Below are 25134 nucleotides of genomic sequence, written 5' to 3' on the forward strand. Positions count from 1 at the left end.
TCGTAAATATGCAAGGGCTTCCCTGACAATTTCTCTTCTTGTAAAGCCACCTCTCACTAAAACATGTTAAATAAAACTCCTATATCTAAAATGAATTCTTGGCATCTGGGAGTTTAAAATCTCCCCCAAATTCAGAAGGGGGTTAAAAAGCTGTATAATTATAGTTCATCTGAGTGCAAGTCATAATCAAAAATGTTGAAAACCAAAAAGTAATATCTTAGAATGGCATTTAAAACAAAAAAAATGTACTTACTGGCATTTAAAAATTTTTCCTGCAATCTGTTATTTGTTAAATCAGAAGAAAAGGTGTGCTACCATTCTGGATAAGGCAAACAATATTCAAAATTGTCATTAACTAAAAACAACTGGCCACCACTATGTGGAAAACCAAACGCTTTAATGAGGCTATCAAGAACAACAGTTCAATTATTTCATTGGATACATTAATATCGATCCATAATATACAGTGCTATGGACCATACAGAAATTATTGCTGCATCCAACAGCAGGTGACTATATTATTAACATTACAGTACCAAGCGTCCGCAAGAGACAGTCATTTGTCATTTTTTTTTTCAAGAAATAGGGTTTTTTTAATATACTGTTATCAACACCAACTTTTCCCCAGTGCATTTTTAAAAAATATTAATAAGTGCATTCCTTTGTGCTTTATTTTATATCTCTTAACTTCCTATGTATTTTATTTGTTCTTATTGCTTTATTATTTAAAAACAACCAGAAAGAACTTTGTCATCCTATGTATGACCAGGTTGGTTGTAGGATTTTTGGCAAAGTCAAAAGGTTTGGTATTTCCATTGCCTTACCCGGAGGCAGGTGGACAAGTTTGGCATTTTGGTCACTCCATATGGAGGCCCAACCCCAAGTCACAAGTCTGTTCTCAGGGATGGGGGGAGTGGTGTGGATCATTCTCTCGTTGTCATAAATGATGACCCCAAACCACCGCTTCTTGGCTTAACTAGTCCCTAAAACAAATCCACACTCGATTTGGCAAAAAAGAAAGAAAAAGAACCACCCCCGAGGCTGCAGCATTCTCCTGGGCTTCCTCACCCGTCACTCCCAGAAATTGTCTCTTAAGAAGAAGGGGATGCGGAAGCAGGCGACCGTGAGCTCAGGAGTTGCGAAAGTCAGGACAGTGGTACGAGATGCCATGCTTCCTCTCAACAGAGCTTTCTATAAGGTCACTTAGCCCTGGCCATATTCCCTGGGCCAGGAGCTAGTCAACCTTGCTCCATTTTTAAGAACCCTCACCATCAGCTAAAGAAAACAAGCATCATACCGTCGAGATCTTTGACTTCTGCACCCAGCTCCCCTCCCCCCATATAAATATGAAGAGAAAAATAGACAATGCTATGATTGTATCAATGAACACTATGGTACAGTTAGCTGTTCATGCAGATTTGCATCACTATTCTAGGAAAAGAGCTATACAATTAAGGGGATTGAAAGAATGGGAATTAATTTTCCCTACCCCCTTCGGTAATAAAGCTATAAAACTGATAGCATCATCAATGTTTCCAAGGATTCTCATTGCCCAACGTGCATGGGAACTATGCAGTTGATTATTTTCACGGAAGCTATCCATTCATACATCTGACAATCACACCTTCTCTTTGAACCCTCCAATATCCATCCACCAATTCGTATTTGACATTTAAACTCATTTTCTTTTTTTTTAAAAAACCCCTCCTGAATAAGGTTTCCTGATGAAAGAAGTTGGCACTCTGTCACTAAAATATATTTAATATGAAAAATATCTGAAGGAAAATTGGAAGCTCTTATATTGTCTACATAGGCACCATGCTCCATGTTCCTCTTGACTATAGATACCATCTTGAAACTGTCTCCTATATTACGGTTCAGTCAGTGCTAGTCCAAAAAAGACTACTGCTATATTTAAGGCACTTCATTCTGAATGGATATGCTTTATGCCACTTGCTATTCAATTGTAGGCTGCTACTGAGAAATTCCATTCAACAGCCTGGCTCTTAACACCATATGTCAGCTGTATAAAACACGCAGGCCAGATAGATTACATGTAACACTACTGTTGTTGCAAGGGACTACACAAGTAGATAATGCACTGAAACTAACTTACAACTTTGCTGCTTGTTAAAACACTGTTATCAAGTAACAGTAATTTGCCAATACAGTATTTCTCTCCTTCCAAAAATTCAGCAAGTTTGCTGAAATAAACCCCAATTTAAATGACCATAATGGGCGTATTAACGCTATGGTTATCAGTCTCCAAGAATATTGCTACTTTTATATCACTAAAAATAAATATGTAAGTTTATTTTCTCTAGAAAGCCCGTTTTAACCTATTAATACTACACCTTAAATGTGTGGAAAAAACAGTTCCGAGTGAGACTGTAATATACAAAATATTCGCAAAGCTCTCTTTAAACACAAGACCTTGCATAAAAGTGTTCTTTCACGTGTGTACAAAGAATGCGGAAAACCACCAGTGAGTTGTAAAAATATTGAAAACTTGCCATTTTAAGATGCATATTCTTACAAATTAATACAAACATACTGAAAAGAACGATGATAATAAAGAAACTGTACAAATCAAATGAACAGTAAAACATAATTTAAAAATAAAAATAGGAAAGCCAATTAGAAATGTGCCCAGTTTGGTTTTCTTTATCAAAAGTGAAATTGAAGAGAGAAAAAAGAAAAAAAAAGGACAACTTGCAGTGCTCCTCAATATTTTACTTTGAGAGGACACTCATTTCCTTTTCAAAATAAAATGTATCTTATGGAAAATTGAATCACACTCATTGATGAGGAAAACTGTAACAGAGCAAAGAGTGAAGGACAGCAAGATTAGAGCCCATGTTTCAGAGCCTAGGTCTCTAACCTTTCAATTTCACTTGCACCTAAGTAAGGGATCAGTTACATTTTCTAACCAGACAATCCTCATGAAATTGGGTGTACTTTTTTTTTCTTTTACAGAATAGTGTATTGCCTTAAATAGTTTGCAGTAGAAAAACTAAATGCTGTTAGAACAGTACTGGATCTTTAATGCAGTACCAATGAATCAATACATTTACAAAATGAAAAAAGGTTAGTGTGGATTTCTTCCTTTCTTTCCTCAATCTCTTTCTCTCTGCCTTTTTTTTTTTTTTTAAATTTTTGGTTGCTCTACATTCTTTCGATTAAACTTTACATTTAATTTCCAAAGATGTCACAGGCATTAAAATCTCAAACCAAGTTTCCCCTGAATAAAAATGGACAGAAATTTCTCTGATGCAGAATCCTCTTGCTCAGAAAGCTGAAGTCCAGGGTGAATTCAGTTCGCAGATACTGTACACTCATTGTACAATACTTCGGAGGCATCTGTAGTTGTAAAATAGAATATACAAGTCTGTTTCACAAAATTCTAAAAATAAAATATATCCTGGGCTATTGATAAAGCATGAAAAAAACTTCCATATTAAAGGAAAATTATCAAGAAACCCCCTTTGGGTAAATTATGAAACCTACGAATCAAGAAAGAAAGCAGTTTCTGAAAGCGCAGGGCAGGGAGGGCCCGCTAACAAGCGTGCTCGGCTTCTTCCATGCTCATGCTGCTCCTTCGGCTGCTCGTTTTGGAAGCTCCGGGGGACACTGACGAAAGCAGTGGGTCAGTTACGCCCACGGGAGAAAGCGTGTCATCCATCAGGATGTCTTCCAGTTTGGATCCCATTTTCGTGGGGACGCCGTAGGCTTGGTTACTCTCGGTCCCGGCTCCAAGGTTGTTGTTGAAGGTGATGGTGCCGTCTGTGAGGTCGAGTGTCGTTGTACAAGGTAGGTCTGCATGATGCTGAAGGAGGTCTTGGTTGCAGTTCTCGAGAGTGGGTTCTTGCTTGATGATCCGATTCACCAAATCGGGGGAGCAGAGGCCCGTGGATGGAATGAGTGAAAGTCCGTGAGCTCGAGCCTGCATTTCAAGTTCCTAAAATGAAAGTAAAAAAAAATCAGATGTTTCAAGAGGCGGAGTACAGAGGACTTTAGGGCAGTCCAAGTACTGTATGTGATACTATAATGGGGCATACGTGTCATTATGTATTTGTTCAAACTCATCGGATGTACAACACCAACAGTGAACTCTAAGGTCAAGTAGGGACTTTGGGTGACGATGTTGTACGGTGTAGGTACATCAGCTGTAGCAAATGTACCACTGTGGTGGGGGATGTGGCTGGCAGTGGACCTGTGCGAGAGCCAGGAGCATATGGGGAGTCCCTCTATACCTTCTTCTCAATTTTGCTGTGAACCTAGAATTTCTCTAAAAAGTAAAGTATTAGGGGCGCCTGCGTGGCTCAGCCAGTTAAGCATCTGCCTTCGGCTCAGGTCATGATCTCAGCGTCCTGGGATCCAGCCCCATGTGGGGCTCTCTGCTCAGGGGGGTGTCTGTTTCTCCCTCTCCCTCTGTGCTCACTCTCTCTCTCAAATAAAGAAATAAAATCTTTTTTAAAAAAGTAAAGTATTAAAAATCAGACACTTGGAGGAAAAAATAATAAATTATGAAAATAATCTTTTTTTTGCTCTTTTCAATTAATAAATGCTATTTCTTAAAATAGAGTATAGGAACCACCAGTAGTATATGATGTGAGTTTTAGGTGCTACACGGATTTCATTAGGTATTAAATACAGAGACAGTCTCTCCCAGATGTTCATATTTCTGAAGATAAATTTTAAAAACACAAAAATAAAGACAAATATGAATATAAAATTTCAAAATGTGAGCTGATTAAAGGAAAATGTTCAGTAAATAATGCAGTTCTGGGGTCCCTAAACTGTGTGCACATATCCAGGGGTGTGCTGCAGGGAACTCTCAAGGTACTGTGACATTTTCAGATATCTGGGGAAACAGCACACTACTCTGAGAACTACCAAATTCAAGATGGTCCACAGTCTCAGCATTAAACTGTGCGACATGCTTCTCCATCATGTATCATTGCGAAGGCAGGTCTTTGGTGTTGCTGTGATAAAATGTAAGAATTCCATGAAAACCAACACGGGATGAGAAATGAGGGTGGCACTGTCCAACCAGATTCCGTGGCTGCAGAAGCTGTGCAATGTGCAACAGACACACACATCCCATTAGTAGGTAATGCAGTTATTAAAAAATAAAATAAAAATGCTTTTTTTCTTTCGGCTTATATGTTTTGTATTTTCAAGTGGCGACTAAGTTGTTAGGACCTAAATATTCAGTAAGTTGCTTGGACCTAACAAAGAAATGGTAGGTATTGCTTTGGCCGGGGGCAGAATGAAACAGTTACTAAGATACGAAGGGTATCATGACCTAATAAAGTCTGGGTGGGAATGGCGAAACTTGTAGAAGTTGTACATAAGGAACTTAAGTTTGAGAAGTGTCACTTAACTCATCTTACCAGGGCCAAGGGAAGTATGGCGTTTGGTTGGTTTCTGTTTTTTTTTTATTTCCAAAAGAAAGTTCTTATAGGGAGGATGAATAATTCCTTTCTATGCTTCTTCACATCCCTTATATGATGGGCTGAATTGAAAAATTTATTATGTTCCAGGGTCATGAGATCAAGCCCCACATCAGGCTCCCCGCTCAGTGCCCTGCTTGAGAGCCTCTCTCTGCCCCTCTCCCCACTTGTGCTCACTCTCTCTCTCTCCCCCTCTCTTCTTTCTCAAATAAATAAAGTAAATCTTAAAAAAAAAAAAAAAATCGTATGTTCAAGTCGTAACTCCCAGCACCTCAGAATGTGACTCTGTTTAGAGATGCTGTTTTTTAAAGAAGTAATTAAGTTCAATGAGGTCATTTGGGTGGGCCCAAATCCAACCTCCAATAGGATAGATGTCCTTAGAAGAAGAGGAGATTAGCATATGATCCCACTGATATGCGGACTTTAAGAAACAAGGCAGAGGATCATAGGGGACGAGAGGAAAAAAAGAAACAAGATGAAACCAGAGAGGGAGACAAACCATAAGAGACTCTTAATCTCAGGAGACAAACTGAGGGTTGCTAGAGGGGAGTGGGGGTGCCGGGATGGGGTAACTGGGTGATGGACATTGGGGAGGGCACATGATGTAATGAGCGCTGAGTATTATATAAGACTGCTGAATCACTGACCTGTACCCCTGAAACAAACAGTACATCATGTTAATTAATTGAATTTAAATTAAAAAAAAAAGAAGAGATTAGGACACAGGGACACACCTAGGGAAGACCACGGGAAAACACAAAGAAGAGGCAGCCTTCGAGGGAAGTAAAGAAAAACCAATCCTGCCCACACCCTGACCTTGGATTTCCAGCCTTCAGAACTGCGAGAAGAGGCCGCTCTGGTGTTTCAGCCTCCAGACCAGTGGTATTTATTGGAGCGGCCTGAGAAGACTAAATCACTTCCCAAGTGTCACAGCCTCCCTGGGTTCCTCGTTTCAAAATGCCATCCAAGTGTGCTCTTTCCACTCTCCCTGAGTATCCCTGGATCCCTCCTAAATTGAACCCAAATGACTCTCGATGAGCATTCTGCTTCTATGTGCCAAGACGATCCTTTCTATGCTTGTCATACACTAATATAGTAAGGACAGAATATAAATTTGAAGCAAGTCACGGTGCCTCACGAAGGAGGGAAAAGTAGCCTCCCACGTGATCCAGCCACTCAACCTTTGCCCACAAGCCTAGAAATGAATGTTCCTGAAAAGTCATGTTCAGTGTGCAGTAGAGATTGTTCTCTGGACGCATGACACGTCAGAGACGGGAGCCTGAGATGTCACACAAGTATGTACATGTTCCTTTGCTCGATCTCCAGAAACACAAGTCTCTTCAGGCATTGTTTTAAAGCCTTGGGCTGTTTAATAAAATTATGGTTCCAATGATATTAAGGCTTCATGCTCTTTCTTCTGTGAAAATTTCTGCATGCATCACTTGGAGCGAAAATGAAAGGAAGCCCTTAGGCCCAAGCTTAAAACATGCACTATTGTAAATCTACACCAACATGCTAATAAGAACAGCTCCTCCATACATGTAGTTTGTCTTAAAAAGAAAGTTGGATAAAAAGAGGCAAACATTTTACTCTGATCTCCTGTTGTTTAATTAAAAATGTTTATCAGCTGATTAAAGCATTACTTAGATTTCTAAACAATGTGCTAAGTCTCATCTGGAGAACTCAGGCTCACCGTATGGCAGAGCCTCCCTAATTACCAATGTGTTCTGTGATATGCAAAAGTTCTACGGGCTGCCCCCCACTGTCACTGGAAGAAACCCACGACATCCTCACCGTGGCACTTCTAATCCACGTTTTTCACAATACTCATATTCCACACGAAGAGACGTGTTTGGATGCTGAAAACAAAACTTAGCTTCTCTTTCAAAAGAGTTCCTATGTTTTAACATTTGTATAAGGAAATAACATATTAGTATAAGCTGCTTTTATAAATGGGTATGTCACGTTCAAGAGAAAAGGACCTATGGCTACTTACTGAAGAGATCATATGAACATAAAACAAACAACAAAAAACAAAAAAAGATTAAAAAAAAAAGGGATTTCCAAATGACATGCAACCTCTGCTTCACTATGGACATTCGAAAATGCACCCCCTAGGGGAGAATCGTCATCTGACACCCTGCTGAAGATCATTGCCTGCAATGGGAGAAGTGATACTGAGAGATGTCCACAGTGTTCTGGGGCGCTCAAAAGATCGGAGATCATTATTGTAAATGAATGACTCTGTTAAAGAGGTTCGGTGTCCGGGACACACACCACCAGATCAAACACACTGCTGTCTGAAGGGTCAGGCTTTGCTTGCCACCAGAGTTGCACTGGAAACCTGAAAAAATGGTAAAAGGGGGGTCCATCTACTCAAGAAGAAGGTACTCTGTTGGCTCTTACTGGTGGACTGTGTTCAAGGTCAGCAAGTAAATGAAAATTACTCTTGCCAATTCCTTTGGTCAGCAGCAGAGGGTCCATTTTTCTTTGTCTTCTTCAAGACAGTTTCAGAGGAAGTTATGTGTTTACTCTCAGCCGGAGAGCCTGAGCACCTACGAGGAGCACCAGGAGCTGATAGTACAGAAGGACTGCCCCATCTCACACTTCACACTGGTATGTATACTCGATACATAGAACAACAGATGAATTCCACATATCAGAGTTAGTATTTCTCCCTCTAAGAATAAATAGTGTGAGTTAAAGATACATACATACGGTATAATTTCACTATCTGTAACTATTTCTACAATTTTTATCTTGAGGATAAGATCGTCTGGACGTCTCCAAGTTCCCTATAAACATGGGCTTTGACCATGGGCTACATGCCCCCACCAAATACTAAGGCATCTTGGTATTTAACAACTTCAATCAATTCTCACTATTGGAGGTAATTATTGCTACTGATTGAATGCTTGCGTCCCCATCCCACCCCTGCCAAAATTCATATGTTGAAATCTAATCACCAGTATGATGTATTTGGAGGTAGGGCTTTGGATGGTGATGAGGTCATGAGGGTGGAGTCCTCATGAATGGGATTCATGCCCTTATAAAAGAAACACCACAAACCCCCCTCCCCTACTGCCATGGTGAAGACCCAGAGACACTACCCCTGTCTATGAAACAGGAAGCAGACTCTTACCAGACACTGAATCTACCTGCACCTTGATCTTGGACTTCCTAGTCTCCAGAGCTCTGAGAAATAATGTTTGTTGTGTAAGCCACCCAGTCTGTGGTATTTCGTTACAGCCGTCCAAATGCACTAAGACAGTTATGTTCTATAAAGTTGCTCTGAACTCCGAATTAGTAAATACCAAACGATTGCTTCTAGAGGAAATACAGAGTTAGGTTTCTATGAGTGTCTTAGTCACATTTTCATTAACCGATTGACATATAACCTTGTTTTATGTTCAAAGGCACCTTAATACATAACGTTGATTCATTAATGTTGAACTCACAGCCAACAGCACTGCAACTCACCTACGAAGGAAACTTATCTCCGTAAGACACCTCACAGCCTTTCATGCTTAGGAACACCAGACAACTTCAGTAATACTCTTAGGGGCCATTTTAAACAGCAAAATTCACCCATATAACCCAGAGAAATGTGAAAAGCCTGGGACTAAGGACCATGAAAAGGATGCTTATTTATAGCGTGAGCTGAAATAAGACAACAGGTCATTGCCTTGTTCGATCTTAACTCAGATTAGCCACTCTGCACATGTCCACGAAGGACCACGAGAGTGCCCAGAATGTTGATCTTGGGGTTACGGTGAATTTTTATGAGTAGCAAATTCACAAACAGGGAATCCATAAATAACGAGTAGCTACTGTTTTAGGATGGTGTAAAAATCAAGTCCCCCATGGCTCATTATATCCCCTTTTCCTTCCACCTCCAAGTCAGGGACATACTGCAAACCGCTCACAACACATGCCCCGTACCTGTATTCTGAGCAGCAAATGCCGGTTGGCGTGCTCCAGTTTCTTCTGTCGGTTTTCAAGTTCTTTTGCACGTTGCTGTTCTCGTTGCAACTTTCGGATATAGTCCACAGATGCTTTTAAGATGGTTCCCTTGTTCCAGCGCATGTCTCTGTAGCGAAGAGGAAGAAAACAACCTTTTTCGGGATTTGAGGCACAATGAAAATTCATTATTCAGGGCATGAATAATGCAATAATAATGCAATGATTTCTAAAGATACCGTAATCAATGACACGTTGATGACAGCTACCATTCACTGAGTGCTTCCATGTGCCGGACGCTATCCACCCCCTTCTTAGACCTTATCCTACCTGTCCCAGACAAGCACCTTGGAAAGGAGGGGTGTGGTGCACATGCTGAAACAGATACTATTCAATATGCCCTTGGTTACAGAGCTACTCTAAGGTGGAGTCAGGACTTAAATTTAGTTCTGTTGATTACAAAAATCAATATTCTTAAAAACTATATTAAAGAGCTATAGGTTTCTAGGACTATCAAAGTTAACTCATTCAGACAGGCAGAATAAGCTACAGTTAAAAAAAAATTCCATGAGATCCTACTACTTGACCATGTGAAGCATAAAAGTGGTATCCTTGGATTTTCTCATGAATATTCCTGGCCAAGTTCTCTAACCTCTCTCTGTGTCCCTGTTTCTTCATCTATAAAATGGTGATACTACACATGTATGAACACCCTCGCAGGTACGTTACTGAACTCTAAGGAGGCCTCTTAGAGGAATGTGCTAGGAAAAGTCTAGAATGCAATTCAAGTAACAGAGCAGGCACTGTGTTAAAGGCTCAACAGAATAATTATAATGGTTATCTTTAAATAGCATTTACTATGTGCTAGGTATGTTTTAAGTACAGATCATTTAATCACAACAACCTCAGTGGCTAGGCACTAATATTGTCCCCATTTTGTAGAGTGGGAAACAAAGGCACAGAGAGGTGAAGTAATTTGCCCAAGGTCACACAGCTAGGAACTGGCAGAGGCAGGAAGCCTAGAGGATATGGCTCCAGACTCCATGCACTGAATCATTATATCATTCTTCTCATGTGACAGAGTCCTCAAAACAACCAGACTAGGAAGGAATATTCTGAACACCCCTGCCTTTTTTAACAGATGAGGAAAATCAAGTGTCTTTCCCAAGATCACACATCTAGTAAGGGACTGTTTTGGAATTCGAACCCAGGCAGCCTGAGCTTGGTGCCTTTGAGTTTTTAAATCACTGTAGCTGTAATGTCCTCATGTATATGAGGAAATTAAGAACACCATTAAAATGTAAGTAAAAGTGAGGGCGCCTGGGTGGCTCAGTTGGTTAAGCGACTGCCTTCGGCTCAGGTCATGATCCTGGAGTCCCAGGATCGAGTCCCGCATCAGGCTCCCTGCTCAGCAGGGAGTCTGCTTCTCCCTCTCCCGCTCCCCCCTCTTGTGCTCTTTCTCTCTCTCACTCTCTCTCTCAAATAAATAAATAAAAAAAATCTTTAAAAAAAAAATGTAGGTAAAAGTGAGCTGAAAAATTTAGAGCACTCCAGAAAAATAATTAAGAATGAAATTATAATTACATAAGTAGTATTTCTGGGGCACCTTAAATTAATCTGAGCTCTTTCATAGACAGTGCTCATGATGACAATGACAAGGACAATGAAAAAAATTCAAAAACAACTTCATGTATGAAAACTCTTCTACCCCACAACCTACAGCTGCTCGAGGCAGATGGGAAGTATCAGCCGGGATATATGAATGGAGGGTCATTAAAACAACTCACCAAGTAATTGATCCTCCTATGGATTAGATGAAAACAAAACAGTTCTCTCACGAGAGGCAGACTTACAGACCCCAGAGAATTCCCTGGCGGGGGAGGGTTGATCCCTGGGGTCTGAGCACTGAAGAGGGCTACCCAGGGAGGTGTCCTGAGATAGAGGGAGCACCGAGCTAACTTGTTTAAGGTTCGGGGCTGAGATCAAAGTAACAGACCCTTTGGCAGTCAGAGAGAAATGTAACTATAATGAAAGATGCTTTATTGAGGCCAGGAAGTTGAAAAACCCATACTGACACATGTAAGTAGCTACTCAGTTTTTAAGAAGTGACTATTCCAACCAATTATCTTATTAGGTTTTGCTTCCTTGTGAGACCCAATGAATCAATTATGCCTTTAGGCTTGAAGGAAGGGTATTCAAACTTTTTTTTCCCCTTATAATTAGAGAGCAACCCTTTTTCCACACAGAAGTATAAAAAGATCCCCAATATATAAATTAACAAAAGCAGATCTGCTGTAGGGGAGGAGAGCGTATGGGGCTAAGACCCTGGTCAGCTGGACTGTGTCCCTATAGCAGCCCCAGAGCCTGTTCCAGAAACTGGTATGAAAAAACTCCCATTAGAGATATAGTCCATTTATCTTAAAACAATGCCTACAATTAAAGATCATTATCAGTTCAGATTATAAACACATAAGTATTCTAATACAATAGAGAAAGAAGATATGCAAATAGAGGCTTTCACTGCAGCCCCATAATTTCATAATACGTTGCTGAAGAGATTCATATGCTACAGTTTAAAAGAATATGCTAAAAAGTGAAAGCTGATAAAGAACAGGAAAATGGGAATTCAATTTCAACTATCATGCAAGACTGACTATAGGAAATGAAGGTCACAGCCCCTTAGTAGGATAAATTTGTGCTGCAGAACTGAGAATTTCAATGTTTTGAGTTTCAAAATGGCTTTCCTTGAAACGTGGGAAAGCAAAATGTTGATGATGGAAATTGTGCTTGAACATCCATCAAAACCACCTTACAATGGGCAATGATTTTATTTTATTTTGTCACAAATTCCCTGACAATAATGTGAATAGCAAATTTAATAAGCCTTGCATGAATAATGCTTGATTTCATCTTTACATTTTATTAGGTAGCTAAAAGGTCATATTCAAAGGCTAATTTCATTGGATGCCTGTGGGAGCCATTAAAATGTATACATCCTCTAGCCCCTTACTTCAAATGGGCCACTTTCTAATGGATAAAAATTGTGTATTTGTTGTCCTACTTGCTGACGTTGTTGGTAGGAAAATTATCTTTACAACTGTTATCTCCGTCTGAAAGGGGGTGGGAGGTAAGCAGAGACTGGAAACTGAAACCCAAATCAGCTGACGTGTACTTAAAAAGAAGATTAAAAATTACTTTTCTACAGATTGGTAACATACCGAGGGCATGCAAGTTTTCAAAAAAAATTTGTGACCTTTTGTCGGTTGAATATTGTTAAACTCGAAGTCTCTAAAACCAGCTCTCAGGACCCATAGATACTGTATGAGTACAGCAAATAGTCAACAAATCTAGTCTAAACAGCTATTGAAATCTCTGCCCTGCGTGAATCGTTAAGAGAATTTTTCTAGCAGCTTGGTGATCACTTGCCAAGGAGTCTCAGATTTCAGAAAGCCACCTCCTCATATCCAAAGCTAACAGCTGATGTCCAGTAACCCTTAAATACAATTTGGTTGATTTCTCTCAAAATTTTAGTTTGATGAGACAAACCAAAAGAAAGGAATAAGAAGCATACCAGAAATGGAACCAAAAAGAGAGGGGGTACTTCTTGACTCTAGTTTCTGTACCTGTGCACTTTTTGCAACATATGAATAAACATTAAGGTACCAAAAAATATATGATGCAGATTAACATGGAATTGTACTCACGGATCATTTGACTTGGGAATCAAAGTACCTAGTTCCTTAATGCGGTCATTTATGTTAAATCGTCTTCTTCGTTCAACTTCAAGAAAAGAGCACAAGAAGGGACAATTAGTAACAGCCACCACATACTATTTAGTATACCTTGTTAAAGCCATGTGTGCATTAACTTTGCTGGCCCAAGGCCATATAACCCGAATCTGTATTTCCCCATCGTTATCATGTTTTTGGTACTGAGGTTAAAGCACTTCCAAAAAATGGGCTACCTTTGTACAGAACTTTATCATTTACAAAGTCCCGAGGCTGTAATTTCTCATTTGATCCCGTAACACCACTGAAATTGGAGTGAGTATCCTCAATTATAAATGTCAAAACTACTTGGGGGATATTAGAGACTTGACAAGGACACCCAGCAATAAGTGGGAACAGCCAGAACTCAACCCTGAGTATTCAGATTAGGGGGCAGCGAACTTTTACAGGGCTACATAATGAGTTACTTTTGGCTTTGAGGGCCAAATGGCAAAACTGAGGATATTATGTAGGTACCTAAATAACGAAAGAGAAAATAGATTTCCATAGATTTTTTTTTTCTTTACTGACAAAATTCAAAATGTGGTAATATTAACTGGATACAATTTTTTTGCAGTGCAAGTCTACTAACAAGAAGCACTGGGTGCCAGAATATTCTTCTTATGGTTTTTTTTTTTTTTTAAACCATTTAAAAATGTAAAAAACCCAGGGGGCAAAATTGGAGGGGGAGACGAACCATGAGAGACTATGGACTCTGAGAAACAAACTGAGGGTTCTAGAGGGGAGGGGGGTGGGAGGATGGGTTAGCCTGGTGATGGGTATTAAAGAGGGCACGTTCTGCATGGAGCACTGGGTGTTATACGCAAACAATGAATCATGGAACATGATTGTATGTAATGATGATGTAATGTATGGTGACTAACATAATAAAATTTAAAAAAAAAAGGTAAAAAACCTTCTTAGCCTAGAGGCCATACAAAACTCCCTGCTCTAAGCTCTGTCTTGCCCAACAGAAATGCAATGCAAGTAATTTCTGTAATTTTAAATTTTCTAGTAGCCGCATTGAAAAAGTAAAAAGAAAGAGGTAAAATTAGAGTATTTTTGTAAACCCAATATACCCCAAATATCATCACTTCACTGTAATCTATGTAAGTATTAATAAATTAAATGTTGAACATTCTTTCTTGGTACTCAATTTTTTAATCCAGCGTCTTTTTTATTCTTACAAGCACATCACAATTTGAACTAGCCACATTTCAAGTGCTCAGCAAGCAGCTCCGTTGAGTGGCTAGAGAACAGAGTAACACAAGTCCAGGAGTCAAGTCCAGCTTGTTTAACTACACCATGCATCCTAATGGCATCCCTATTTTATCAATCTAGTTGCATGGTTAGCTAAATTACCATCTTCTTAGGGGAGGATGAAACAGTAAAGCATATGAGTTAATAAATGTTTCTAATTTACCTACTCTGGCAAATAAATTCCAAATAACTTAAGGTCTAATAAATTGGATTGAAGATGTTAATATTTCACTTTAAACATATTATGTCCTGATACATATTTATATTTAACCTACTAATACTCCATACACTTAGGTAAATAATATTATGTGCTACTTTCCCAACACGTTTTTTTTTTTTTTTTTTTCTTAGCTGGGCGATCACTTCTATGATTCAGTCAGTTACATAAAATACTCCCTTATCATTAAGCTTTTATAAAATAGAAATAGTGATACTCAATGGGTCTAAAGAAGGAATTTTTGGACCCCTGATCTTCTAGCTAAGCTCCTCTAAAACTCTGAAGCATGACATGTTTTCTTACTTTTCCAAGCATATAATAATCATAAAGATTCAAACAGCACTGAAATACAAAAGGTGAAGTAAAAGTCCCCTATGATCCAAATACGACCACTGTTAAGTTTCTTATACATCCTTTGGGATGATTTTTCATTCTCCAAACATGCTGTGTACCCAGGGCACTGTTCTTGGGACTCTTCTTGATCTCCATTCACTTAGTGGTGACCTCATTTAGTCTCATGGTTTTTAACACCACATACACACTGATGACCTCCCTAGTTGTATTTCCAGCTCAGACATGTCTCTGGAACCCCAGACTCATATGTCTGACTACTAGATGTTTCCACAGGGAGGTCTAATGAACAGCCCTAATACTCCACACACAAGCTCCTGGTTTTCCATGCTCAAATAACTCTACCCACAGACTTTTCCACCTCATTTAATGTAACTCCATCCTTCCAGTTACTTAAGCCAGAACCTTAGAATCAATTCTGCACCTCTCTTCCTCTCATATCCCACATCTGATCCATCATCAAAGTCTGTTGGTTCTACCTTCAAAATATTTCTAGAATCTGTGCACTTCTAACCTCCACTGCTACCTGAGAGAAGCCACCATCCTCTCTCGCCTGGATGACTGCAATGCTCCTAACTGCTATCTCTGTGTCACCCATGCTCACTGCTTCCTACCCACTTTGGTCTATTTAGACCACAATGGCCAGAGGGATCCTGTCAAAACATAAGTCAGAGCATCCAACCCCTTGCTGAAAACCTGCCAATCATTTCCCACCTCACCTAGACAAAGGCCAAGTCCTACAAGGATCTGGTGGGCTCCCATCCCTCTGACATCATGTTCTCCTCTCCCTCTCTGACCACATCTTCTGTCATGACTCACCTGTGTCCCACCTCCCTTCAGCCCCATGGGCTGCTTGCAATTCCTCAACCACTTTAGGACTCCCCAACTTTAGGACTTCATACTGCTCTTCACCCTGCCTGGAACACTCTTCCCCCAGATATCTGAATGGCTCTGCCCTCTCCTCCCTCAGGTAGTGACTCAAATTTACCTATGAGCCTTCCCTGACCACCCTACTTAAAAATGAACCACCACCTCCTCCCATGCTTATCCTGACGCTCTATCCCATTGCCTGCACTTTGTCTTCTCACAGAACCTTCTACCATCTGCATAGTTCATTTATTTGAATATATATATATGTATGTATATGTATATATGTATATGTATATTTATTCATTGATGCATTCCAAGTACCCGTATGAATCTGGCACCCAGTAGGCCCTCAGTAATTTAATGCAGTACCTTCCCTCCCCAGTTATTTTTTATTATAACTTGCAAAATATTGCAAAACATACAAAAGTGCATAAAGGAAAAAGTAAAAGCCAACTCTTTACACCATACAACACCTATTTGCCTGAAGAAATTGTCAATGATAAAGGTAAACTCCTAAATCTCCCAGCACACACACATCCCCCACCCCACACACACATGCACATCTCTAACCACTGTGATCTTTTTACATAATGAGATACTATACATATTATTCTGCCACTTGCTCTTTTCACTCAGTAATATATTGTGGACACCCAGGTAAATCAGGTGAAACAGACCAACTCCATTTTTCTTGAGCCACTGAGTATCCCGTATATGGATATCCCATAATTTATTTACAAATACTCTACTGATGGGGCGCCTGGGTGGCTCAGTCGTTAAGCGTCTGCCTTCGGCTCAGGTCATGATCCCGGGGTCCTGGGATCGAGCCCCGCATCGGGCTCCCTGCTCTGCGGGAAGCCTGCTTCTCCCTCTCCCCCTCCCCCTGCTTGTGTTCCCTCTCTCGCTGTGTCTCACTCTGTCAAATAAATAAATAAAATCTTTAAAAAAAAAAAAAACAAATACTCTACTGATGAATATTTAGACTATTTCCAATTTCTCCATCACTGTCAACGGTATAACAAATGTTTTGGCCAATGCTCACAGGTACATTTTATTTCTGTCGTAATTCTTGCTCTATACTAAAAACAACACCTTACTGTATTTTTTTGCTCATCTATTCTGTCTGCCCTTGACTCAAATGGAAGCTCATAAGAGTGGGAAGCCTCTCTGTCTGATTCACTTCTGTAGAAAAATGCCTCGTACAAAATGGGGGCTCAATAAATAGTTATGAGTAAATAAATGAATATATGATTGTGCACATTTTGGCAACTACTTTTACAAGGTAAGCTTCTAGGAGAGGAAAAGCTATGCCAATGGACAATCCAACCTTGAGTGTTCATTTCTAATGGTTAGATGAGATTTTAATATGTTTTTATAGCTCTCAGAGTGTGACCTGATCATGTTTATACTTTACTGACAACCCTAAACTTGAGAGTTCGGGTGCCTAAGTAAAGGCATTGTTTTTGACAAGATCCAGCTTAGTTTTCCACATTTCAGTTAGGTGAAGTTTTGGATAATGCTTAATTATCTTAATTCTAAGTTCTTTGAAAAGAAGAAATATCTTCAAGTACAATTACTTGGAAGCTGGAGGAGACCTTAGAAATATTAGTGCAAATCTTTTGGTACAAAGGAGCAAAGCTTCTCAGACCTGAAACAGGAACTGGGAAGGGCAGAATCTATTAAAAGAAAGCACTCACCCCCTCTCTGGGGCCTAGCAGTTCCATTTCTCAGTACCTAACCTGGAGAAACAAACTTCCCTGTACACAAAGAGGCGTGTGCGCAAATGTTCACTATGGCATTGTTTGTAACTGGGAAGAACTAGAAGCAATATCAACACTTAGTAGTAGGAGGATTACTGAATTTCACACAGTCACGCAACACTATGGAATAGTATGCAACAGTCGTTAAAAAGGAGACAGATCTACACTAATAACAGCAAAAGTTCTTCGGGATGGACTGCTGAGTAAGAAAATAAACAGCAACAAACATGGATAACATGATACTTGTGTTACAACAGACACACACAAAAACCACTGTTTATTCTCTGTGTGCATGTGTATGTTAATACCTGGGCAGAGGCTGGGAAGACCAACGGCAAACTGAAAACAACAACATCAACTACAATGATGATGACTCTCAGGGATCAGAGGAGAACTCTAGCTTTATTCTATCATTTTAAATTCTGGTCTCATTTTACCATTTTTATGAGGACAAAGTATTTATATGTAACCTACATTCTTAAAACTCAATTTAGGAAGAAGAGGACAGGGGACCGTGAGATGAAAAATTCACACACATGCCAATGACTTCCTACCACCAAACCTCATCTTTTTTTTTTTTTTGAACTGTGCAGTCTCTTTTACTTTTGTTTATGAAACAAAATCTTTAGTTCTCATAGGAAAAAGCTTAAAGACTTGGTTAAAAGTAAATTAAAGACATAAAAAATAATTTTAAATGTTGGAAGATATTTTTTTAAGTCACAGTTTAAGTCAGAAATTTTGGAGGCTACCTCACCCACAGACTCCCCTCCAACTGTTTCTTTTTTTTTTTTTCCTTTCAAATCTCACCGGAGAAGATGATTCCATAATCCCCTTTTGTTAATAAGTTCCAGTGTGAGCAACACTTATAATTGGGTAGTTGGGGATCAAGTCTCCCTCTCACCAAACACACACACACACACACACACACACACACCCAGAACTATTACTATAAATAAGTACTCTTCAGAATACTGGAAAAAATTTCAATTTGATCAGAGACAAAATATGGGAAAAACCTTAGTTTCTCTGAAAAACATTTTTTCTTCCATAAATGTACTTTTAACAGCTATGCATATCAATTTCCTCCCACAAGATTTCAAACAATTTGGATATAAGGGGGAACATCCACTCCAATATCAAACATCATGAACATGAAACCAACTTACTCAAGTTGTGATTGTCCTTTTTTTGCCTCTCTTTAGCCAATGCTCTCGCTTCAGATTCTGTGGGAAAAATACACGCTGTGCACGTGAATGAAGTAATTAGAAACGGGAACTGTTTAAGGCACACAATGACGTAAACTACAAAACATCTCATTCTCTAGATATATATGGAAACTTATCTGACCAGACTGTCACAATAAAAAAAAAAAATAGGGTTTTTAAAATCATGATTTTTCAAAAGCTTGTATTTTTTCAAAAGCAATATATATCAAATAAATGCAAAGACTTGGCTTCTACAAAATGGTAAAAGACCAGTAACAAAGTTGTCTGACACACTACAAACACACAAGAAGAAAAATAACTAGAAAACTAGAAATTTGTTGTTGATATTCTATTATCAGGAGTTGAATTTTCTTTTTTTTTTTTAAGATTTATTTATTTATTTCAGAGAGAGAGAAAGAGAGAGCATAAGCAGGAGAGGCAGAGGGAGAGAGAATCTCAAGCAGGCTCCACGCTGATTGCACAGCCTGATGCGGGGCTTCATGCCACGACCCTGAGATCGTGACCTGAGCAGAAACCAGGAGTTGGACGCTTAACCGACTGAGCCACCCAGACACCCCGGGAGTCAAATTTTCTTTTCATGCAACAGAACTTTTCTTTATTTCTTTGATGCCTTTGTAACATGCTAACATGAAAACTGGGGAGAGAAGCTATCACGTCAGATCTCTGGTGGAAATGGATTCTTTTTTTTTTTTTTGGGAACTTGGAGCCAGGTTCCAACAGAACTTGCTAGAACGAAATGATGACCCTGAGAAACTCAGACCCTACTAGTCTGAGTTCATAAAAACAAAAATAGGAATAGGGTACAGAGGTGTTTGGTGGCAACTCCATTTGAAAAGATCTATTTGCATTGCAACTCTTGTGGGATCTCTGTGGGGGGATGACTTTGCACCTTACAGAAGGCAAAACAAAACAAGAAAAAGACAGTTGTTTGATTAATCCTGCCATTCTGGGGCCTCTGTTACTTTCTTGTCACAAGTGATATCTGCAACATTACACTACCATCATTCAGAATTTTACCCAAAATTAGAACTCTTTTAAGCATAACTCATAGCCACTGAAGCTTATATATGTATATATATTTATTATATGTCTTAGATATACATATATACATATAAATAATTCAGAAGCTGAACTTTTTCAATTGGGAAGATCAATCCCAATCATTTTCTATTTTTTTCTCACACGAGCATTATAGGCATGTCTTACTTATACACCCTCCCCTACAGTATCTTTTTTTTGTTTTGTTTTCTCTTATTTATTTAGTTAGTTAGTTATTTCGTTTTTCAGTTTGCCAGCCCCACAACCATGGTTTTCTGCCTATCAACCTCAACCCACCAACTGTGGACCAGCTTTGATAAAGGCAATCCTGTGAACTTCTCTGCCATTTTGTAGCTTCACCTACAATCTCCCCAGGGGCGTAGACTCTTGGCCTTGGGCAGGGGGGCAGTTCTTTCCCAAGCTTAGATAGCCACCCCCTCCACAGCCTTAGGGTATTCTATTGTATTCATCCTCTCTTAGTAGATAAGTGCCTATACATGGTTAACAGTTCTTTATCTTAAACCTACCCTGTTCAAATCACCTTGCAGTCTCTGCTTCCTGACTAGATCCTAACACAGCTGGGAAAGATAATTTTTTTTCCCCTTAGGTCAGATCTGACTCCTAAGTCTATTCTCTTTTGGCTACATCATGCTGCCTCTCAAGCTAGCAGTGTTCAGAATCACAATTCCTGTCCACCTTCTCCTTTCCCTGGCATTTTACCCTTTTCCTATCTGGATTGGTCATTTTCTAAGATACAAAGTGATTTTAGAAATGTATAGTTCATTATATCAGCTTCTTTTTTTAAAAAATAAATTTATACCCTCTTACCCATTCCTCTCATTCCCCCCCCCGCCTCTGTTGTTTTGTTTTTGAAGAAACAATCCCACACATAATTCAAAAGTCTATTTTGGGGGCACTGGGGGGGCTCAGTCAGTTAAGCTTCCGACTCTGACTCTTGGTTCCAACTCAGGTCATGATCTCAGGGTTGTGAGATTGAGCCCTGTGTCAGGCTCCTTGCTCAGCTCGGACTCTGCTTGAGATTCTCTCCCTTTCCCTCTTCCCTTCACCCCTGCCCCTGTCTCCACTCATGCTCCCTCTCTCTAAAATAAATAAATTATTTTTTAAATCTAAAAAAAAAGTCTACTTTGCATCTAATTTGTAAGAATTCTGTTCATGCCACGCTAACCATATTTTATCATTTTTAGTATAGATCTCCTATAGCATTATTTTCTAAGACTTCATGAGACTTTTCCTTCCTGGGAGCATACCTACTTTTTTGTTGACTTTCAATGGGTTTTACATAGTAATTAATTTATTACCTTTTAACCCCAATTTTTTTTTTAACTGCTTTTCTCCTGCCACAATCTTCTGAAGTATTTTTTTAAAAAGACACCCTTGAACAAACAGGAATTTTTTGCACCAAATATATAGTTCATATTCTCAGACCGTTCACCTAATCCTGCAAGATGCAAGGACCAGACATTAAAAAGGGGGATGAGGTGAGGGCCATAAAACTCAGCATGGTAGAATGCCAGTTTCAATGTAGTTTCGTTATGTTTTAATGGCCAAATGCCTTCCCTAAAGCCTCAAACAAAATGGCAAAATAGATAATTTCACACTTGCCTCAGGAACAAATAATACCCATTGCTCCATTTTATAATCTATTTTTTTACTCTGTATAATAAATCTTTTGCACATGATGTAGCAAAAATAAGAGGAGGCATCTAAAGATGTAAGAAATTCATTCTTACCCTCTCCTGACAAATGCAGGCTTGAACGTGTGTCAAAGAGAAATTCAGACCAGGGTTCTCAAAGTGGAATGCCCCGAGGGGCTTGGCAAGTAACACAAACACCAGACTGGGTGGAGACATTTTATTTTTAAAGTGTTGCCCGCTGCGCCCACCCCAAAGGGTACAGCAGCCAAAGACCCAGCGATGGGTGCATGGCATAATGATGGGACCTTGGGGAGACAGCAGCCTCCCTCCCAGGACCTCAAGAAATATTGGAAACCAGGATTTCCAAGTATAAATCCTCATCCTAAAATATTCCTCAATGGTTTCACCTCTGCACAGACCTAAAAAAATTACGTATACAAACGGAAGAGTCCAGAGGTCACAATTTTGATAACTTTGCTTGCCAGAAAATTAACAGAAAATCCCCAGGAAGAGGCACACTTGCCAGTAATTTACCTGTGAGCTCCCTTTTTATGTTGGGAAGGTTGGCCGGACAGGAGTTGCTGATGGTGAGGCCTGGGGGCGGCAGGCCTTGGTTGCCATAAAGGTCAATCAGATTTCCAGAGACAGGTAACTAGAGAGAGAAACAGTAACAGAAATGAACTGCTAAACAATTCCTAGGTTATTCAGCTAGAACCCAGATCTATTCCAGACTTTACTTAAAAGAAATGGTTTGATGTAAAAAAAAAATCATTTTTTTGAAAACAGGAAGGCATGACACGTTTACCTTTCCACTCACTTAAATGGTGACGTTAGCTCGTTCCTTTGAAAGAAGAACATTATCTCACCCCCATAAGATGGTTCTACGACCAGCTTATAGTTATATTTTGAGCATGCAGACAGTGGCCAAGGTGGCAAACTCATTGTCTAGCACATCCAGTAGCACATAGATGTTTAGGAAATGCTGGCTTTTACTGTAAAATGGGGTTCTATGTGGCCTGACTTTTTCACCAAATCAGGTTTTCCATCAAAGTCCTTTTTTCCTTCCCTCTCTTTCCCTCTCCCTTTTCTTCTCTCTTTATTTGATAAGGAAAAGCAATTAAAAGTGTTTTCTACTGGAAAAGAAATGGTTTCCTTATTGCTAAAGAAAAGCTCTTTTCCTTGAAACTGAAATCTTTCATGGAGCCACAAGGGGGAGCCCACTGACTTTAAGAAAAGAACAAAAATTTACACTCAAAAAAAAAAAGAAAGAAAGAAAGAAAGAAATATTTAGCCCTCTCGAGCTAGCTTAAGAGTGTTTTTTCTCCAGTTCTGCACTGAATATTTTGAAGTAGTGAACTTCTTTCTGCCCCCGGTGCCGATTTCCTTTTGTCGTATACACATTTCCCCGCACCTCATTCACTGAAGGAGTTTGATGCACCCATGTTTGTGGACATCAGAGGTCCCAGACATTTCTTCTTCCAACCCTCTGAAATAAAGTTCTGAATATTAACTACGGGGGCGCAGTTACGGGACCTCACTACTGTCAGTGCAGAAGCTCCCTCTTCCAGCTTAATTCAAACAATACCTGTAACTATTATTGCCAAGGAAGACTTAGAGCATTTAGCCCACCCCATCCTTGATCATACACTCTAAGTTTTACTCTACATCTGAGAAAAGTAACTTGGGACGGCATTCAAGCTGTTTAGTGACCAAGAAGTATCGAGGAGAGATTACATTGCACATCTCACCTTTCATTTTCTCCAATGGCCACTAACACACAGATAAAAATATCCCACAAAATAAAGATACAAATGTGTTTCTCTTCACTGGTGGCCTTCGACCATCTCTTCCCATTGTGGCTTCTAGAGAAGTAGTCTATGAACCAAACCCCAAGCTAAAGAGGTGGGAGAGGCCTATACTTTCTGACAGGTAAACAGGACACTTGCTCTAATATGACTGGGGCTGAGAGCAGGGAGGACAGACAGATCAGCAGAATAGGTCTCTCTCTTGTCCACTCCGTCCTTTGCTTCCTTTTGAAGGCAGGATTTATATTATGTATATAAAATGTAATACACCTATCCCACCTCACAGATGCATATAAACAATGCACTGTGATCATTTAAAATGCCCTTGAAGCACAATTCAAGCCCCTCTAGCTAAAAACCTGATAACCAGTGACTTTGATTCTTAGCTGTCATTTTGCTAAGAAGTGGTTTTATTTGAAGTAGGTCACCTTCCTGGAGTCAATCTTGCTCTGTGAGCGCTCAGTTCCACTCTTGTACAACTTAAGGCAGCAAAGTGAAAGGTGTGCAAATGTCTCAATACAGCACTGTAAAGAGTCAGAGCATCAAAACTCAGAAAGCTGCTAGAACATCTCGTAACCCCTCTGGATTCCAAAGATTTATCCTCCTATCTTTCTGGAATTTCAGATTTTGGAGGAACTACTGAATATTAATAAACCAAGAATGTGGCTTCAAAATTCAATGCAACAAGCTAAAAAAATATTTCCATACCTCTAGAAATACGAATCATATCTATCATCTTTCAAATGCAAACTGTAAGCAAAACAATGCAATTGTGTTATTATGATGATTTGTTAGGGAAAATCTAATAGGCAAGAGATACATACAGTAAGCTTTAAAAAAAAAAAAAAACCCTCTAAGTCCTCAATGGATTTACATTGAACGGATAGGTTTCTAATTATAAGCTTCTCTGGGACAAGACCATGTTTTCTAAACACATTCTAAAGGAAACTACGTGCACATATACTTAATAAATGCAGAATCATACAGAGGGAGGGAGGGAGAGAGACAGAGGCAAAAGAAACAAAAATTGGGAATGAGACAGAGTGACAAAGACACAAGGGGAGGGGCAGAAACAAAAGAGAGAGACACATGTACACAGAAGGGGAGAGAGGTGGAAAGACGGATGGAGAGACATTCAGGATAGGGGTAGGGAGGAAGAGCACAAGACTGGGGACACCCAGACACGAACTGGCTGGGCAGACAAGATTGCTGTGACTGGCATGGATTGACAGCCGTGCCTGCCAAGAAGGGAGATGAATTAAAATCTCTATAACAAGATGCCTTATCAGACACTCCAGTGAGGTCAGACATCATTACTTCCAGTCCAAAAAGTGGCTTATAGCCCTCCCCCGACTTCTCTAAAAGATTTCCCGCTTCGGCTGCTTTTCCAATACTTGCTGATGAGGAGTTGGCAGCATACAACCTGCCAGAATATTTTGCTGGGGAACATTTTTCTGTGGGCTCCTACTCTGGGCCAGGCACAGAATTAGAAAGGCACTTGGTATATGTTGTCTTAATTGATTTTACGAAAGATCTAGCTATGCCTGAATAGAGCTTTGTGGTAAGAGGTTCATGAACTATGTTAATAGCAGTATGTGGGCGGCAGTGTCAACTGCTGATAAACCAATTCGAAACTGCAATTTTCAACTAATCTCCAACTGATTCTAAGCAAATAAAAACCTAGCTGCTCACGAGCCAAGTATGGATACTCAACTTTACAAATCAATAGTGCAGGCTGGCTTAGGAGGCAGAGAACTGGGTTAACACCT

The 25134-nt window shown here is 39.6% G+C and overlaps 1 protein-coding gene across 9 annotated transcripts in view; it reads right to left on the reverse strand.

The window, feature by feature from the left end:
* Positions 1-382: 382 nt before the first annotated feature.
* MITF (melanocyte inducing transcription factor) overlaps positions 383-25134 on the reverse strand; it is a 216214-nt gene continuing 191462 nt past the window's right edge. For 5 of the 9 annotated variants that reach the window (XM_044921203.1, XM_044921198.1, XM_021694960.2 and 2 more), the window contains 5 exons: positions 22095-22212; positions 18808-18864; positions 13121-13196; positions 9399-9546; positions 383-3958 (listed from right to left, as the gene is read on the reverse strand). In XM_044921203.1, coding sequence (XP_044777138.1) covers positions 3557-3958; positions 9399-9546; positions 13121-13196; positions 18808-18864; positions 22095-22212 — 801 coding nt within the window. In that variant the 3' untranslated portion in view covers positions 383-3556. Of the gene's footprint in view, positions 3959-9398; positions 9547-13120; positions 13197-18807; positions 18883-22094; positions 22213-25134 lie in introns of all 9 variants that reach the window. The other 4 variants (XM_044921213.1, XM_044921200.1, XM_021694961.2 and 1 more) reach the window with 1 other exon arrangement.

This window comes from Neomonachus schauinslandi, chromosome 1, assembly GCF_002201575.2.
Source record: "Neomonachus schauinslandi chromosome 1, ASM220157v2, whole genome shotgun sequence".
Lineage (NCBI taxonomy): Eukaryota > Metazoa > Chordata > Mammalia > Carnivora > Phocidae > Neomonachus > Neomonachus schauinslandi.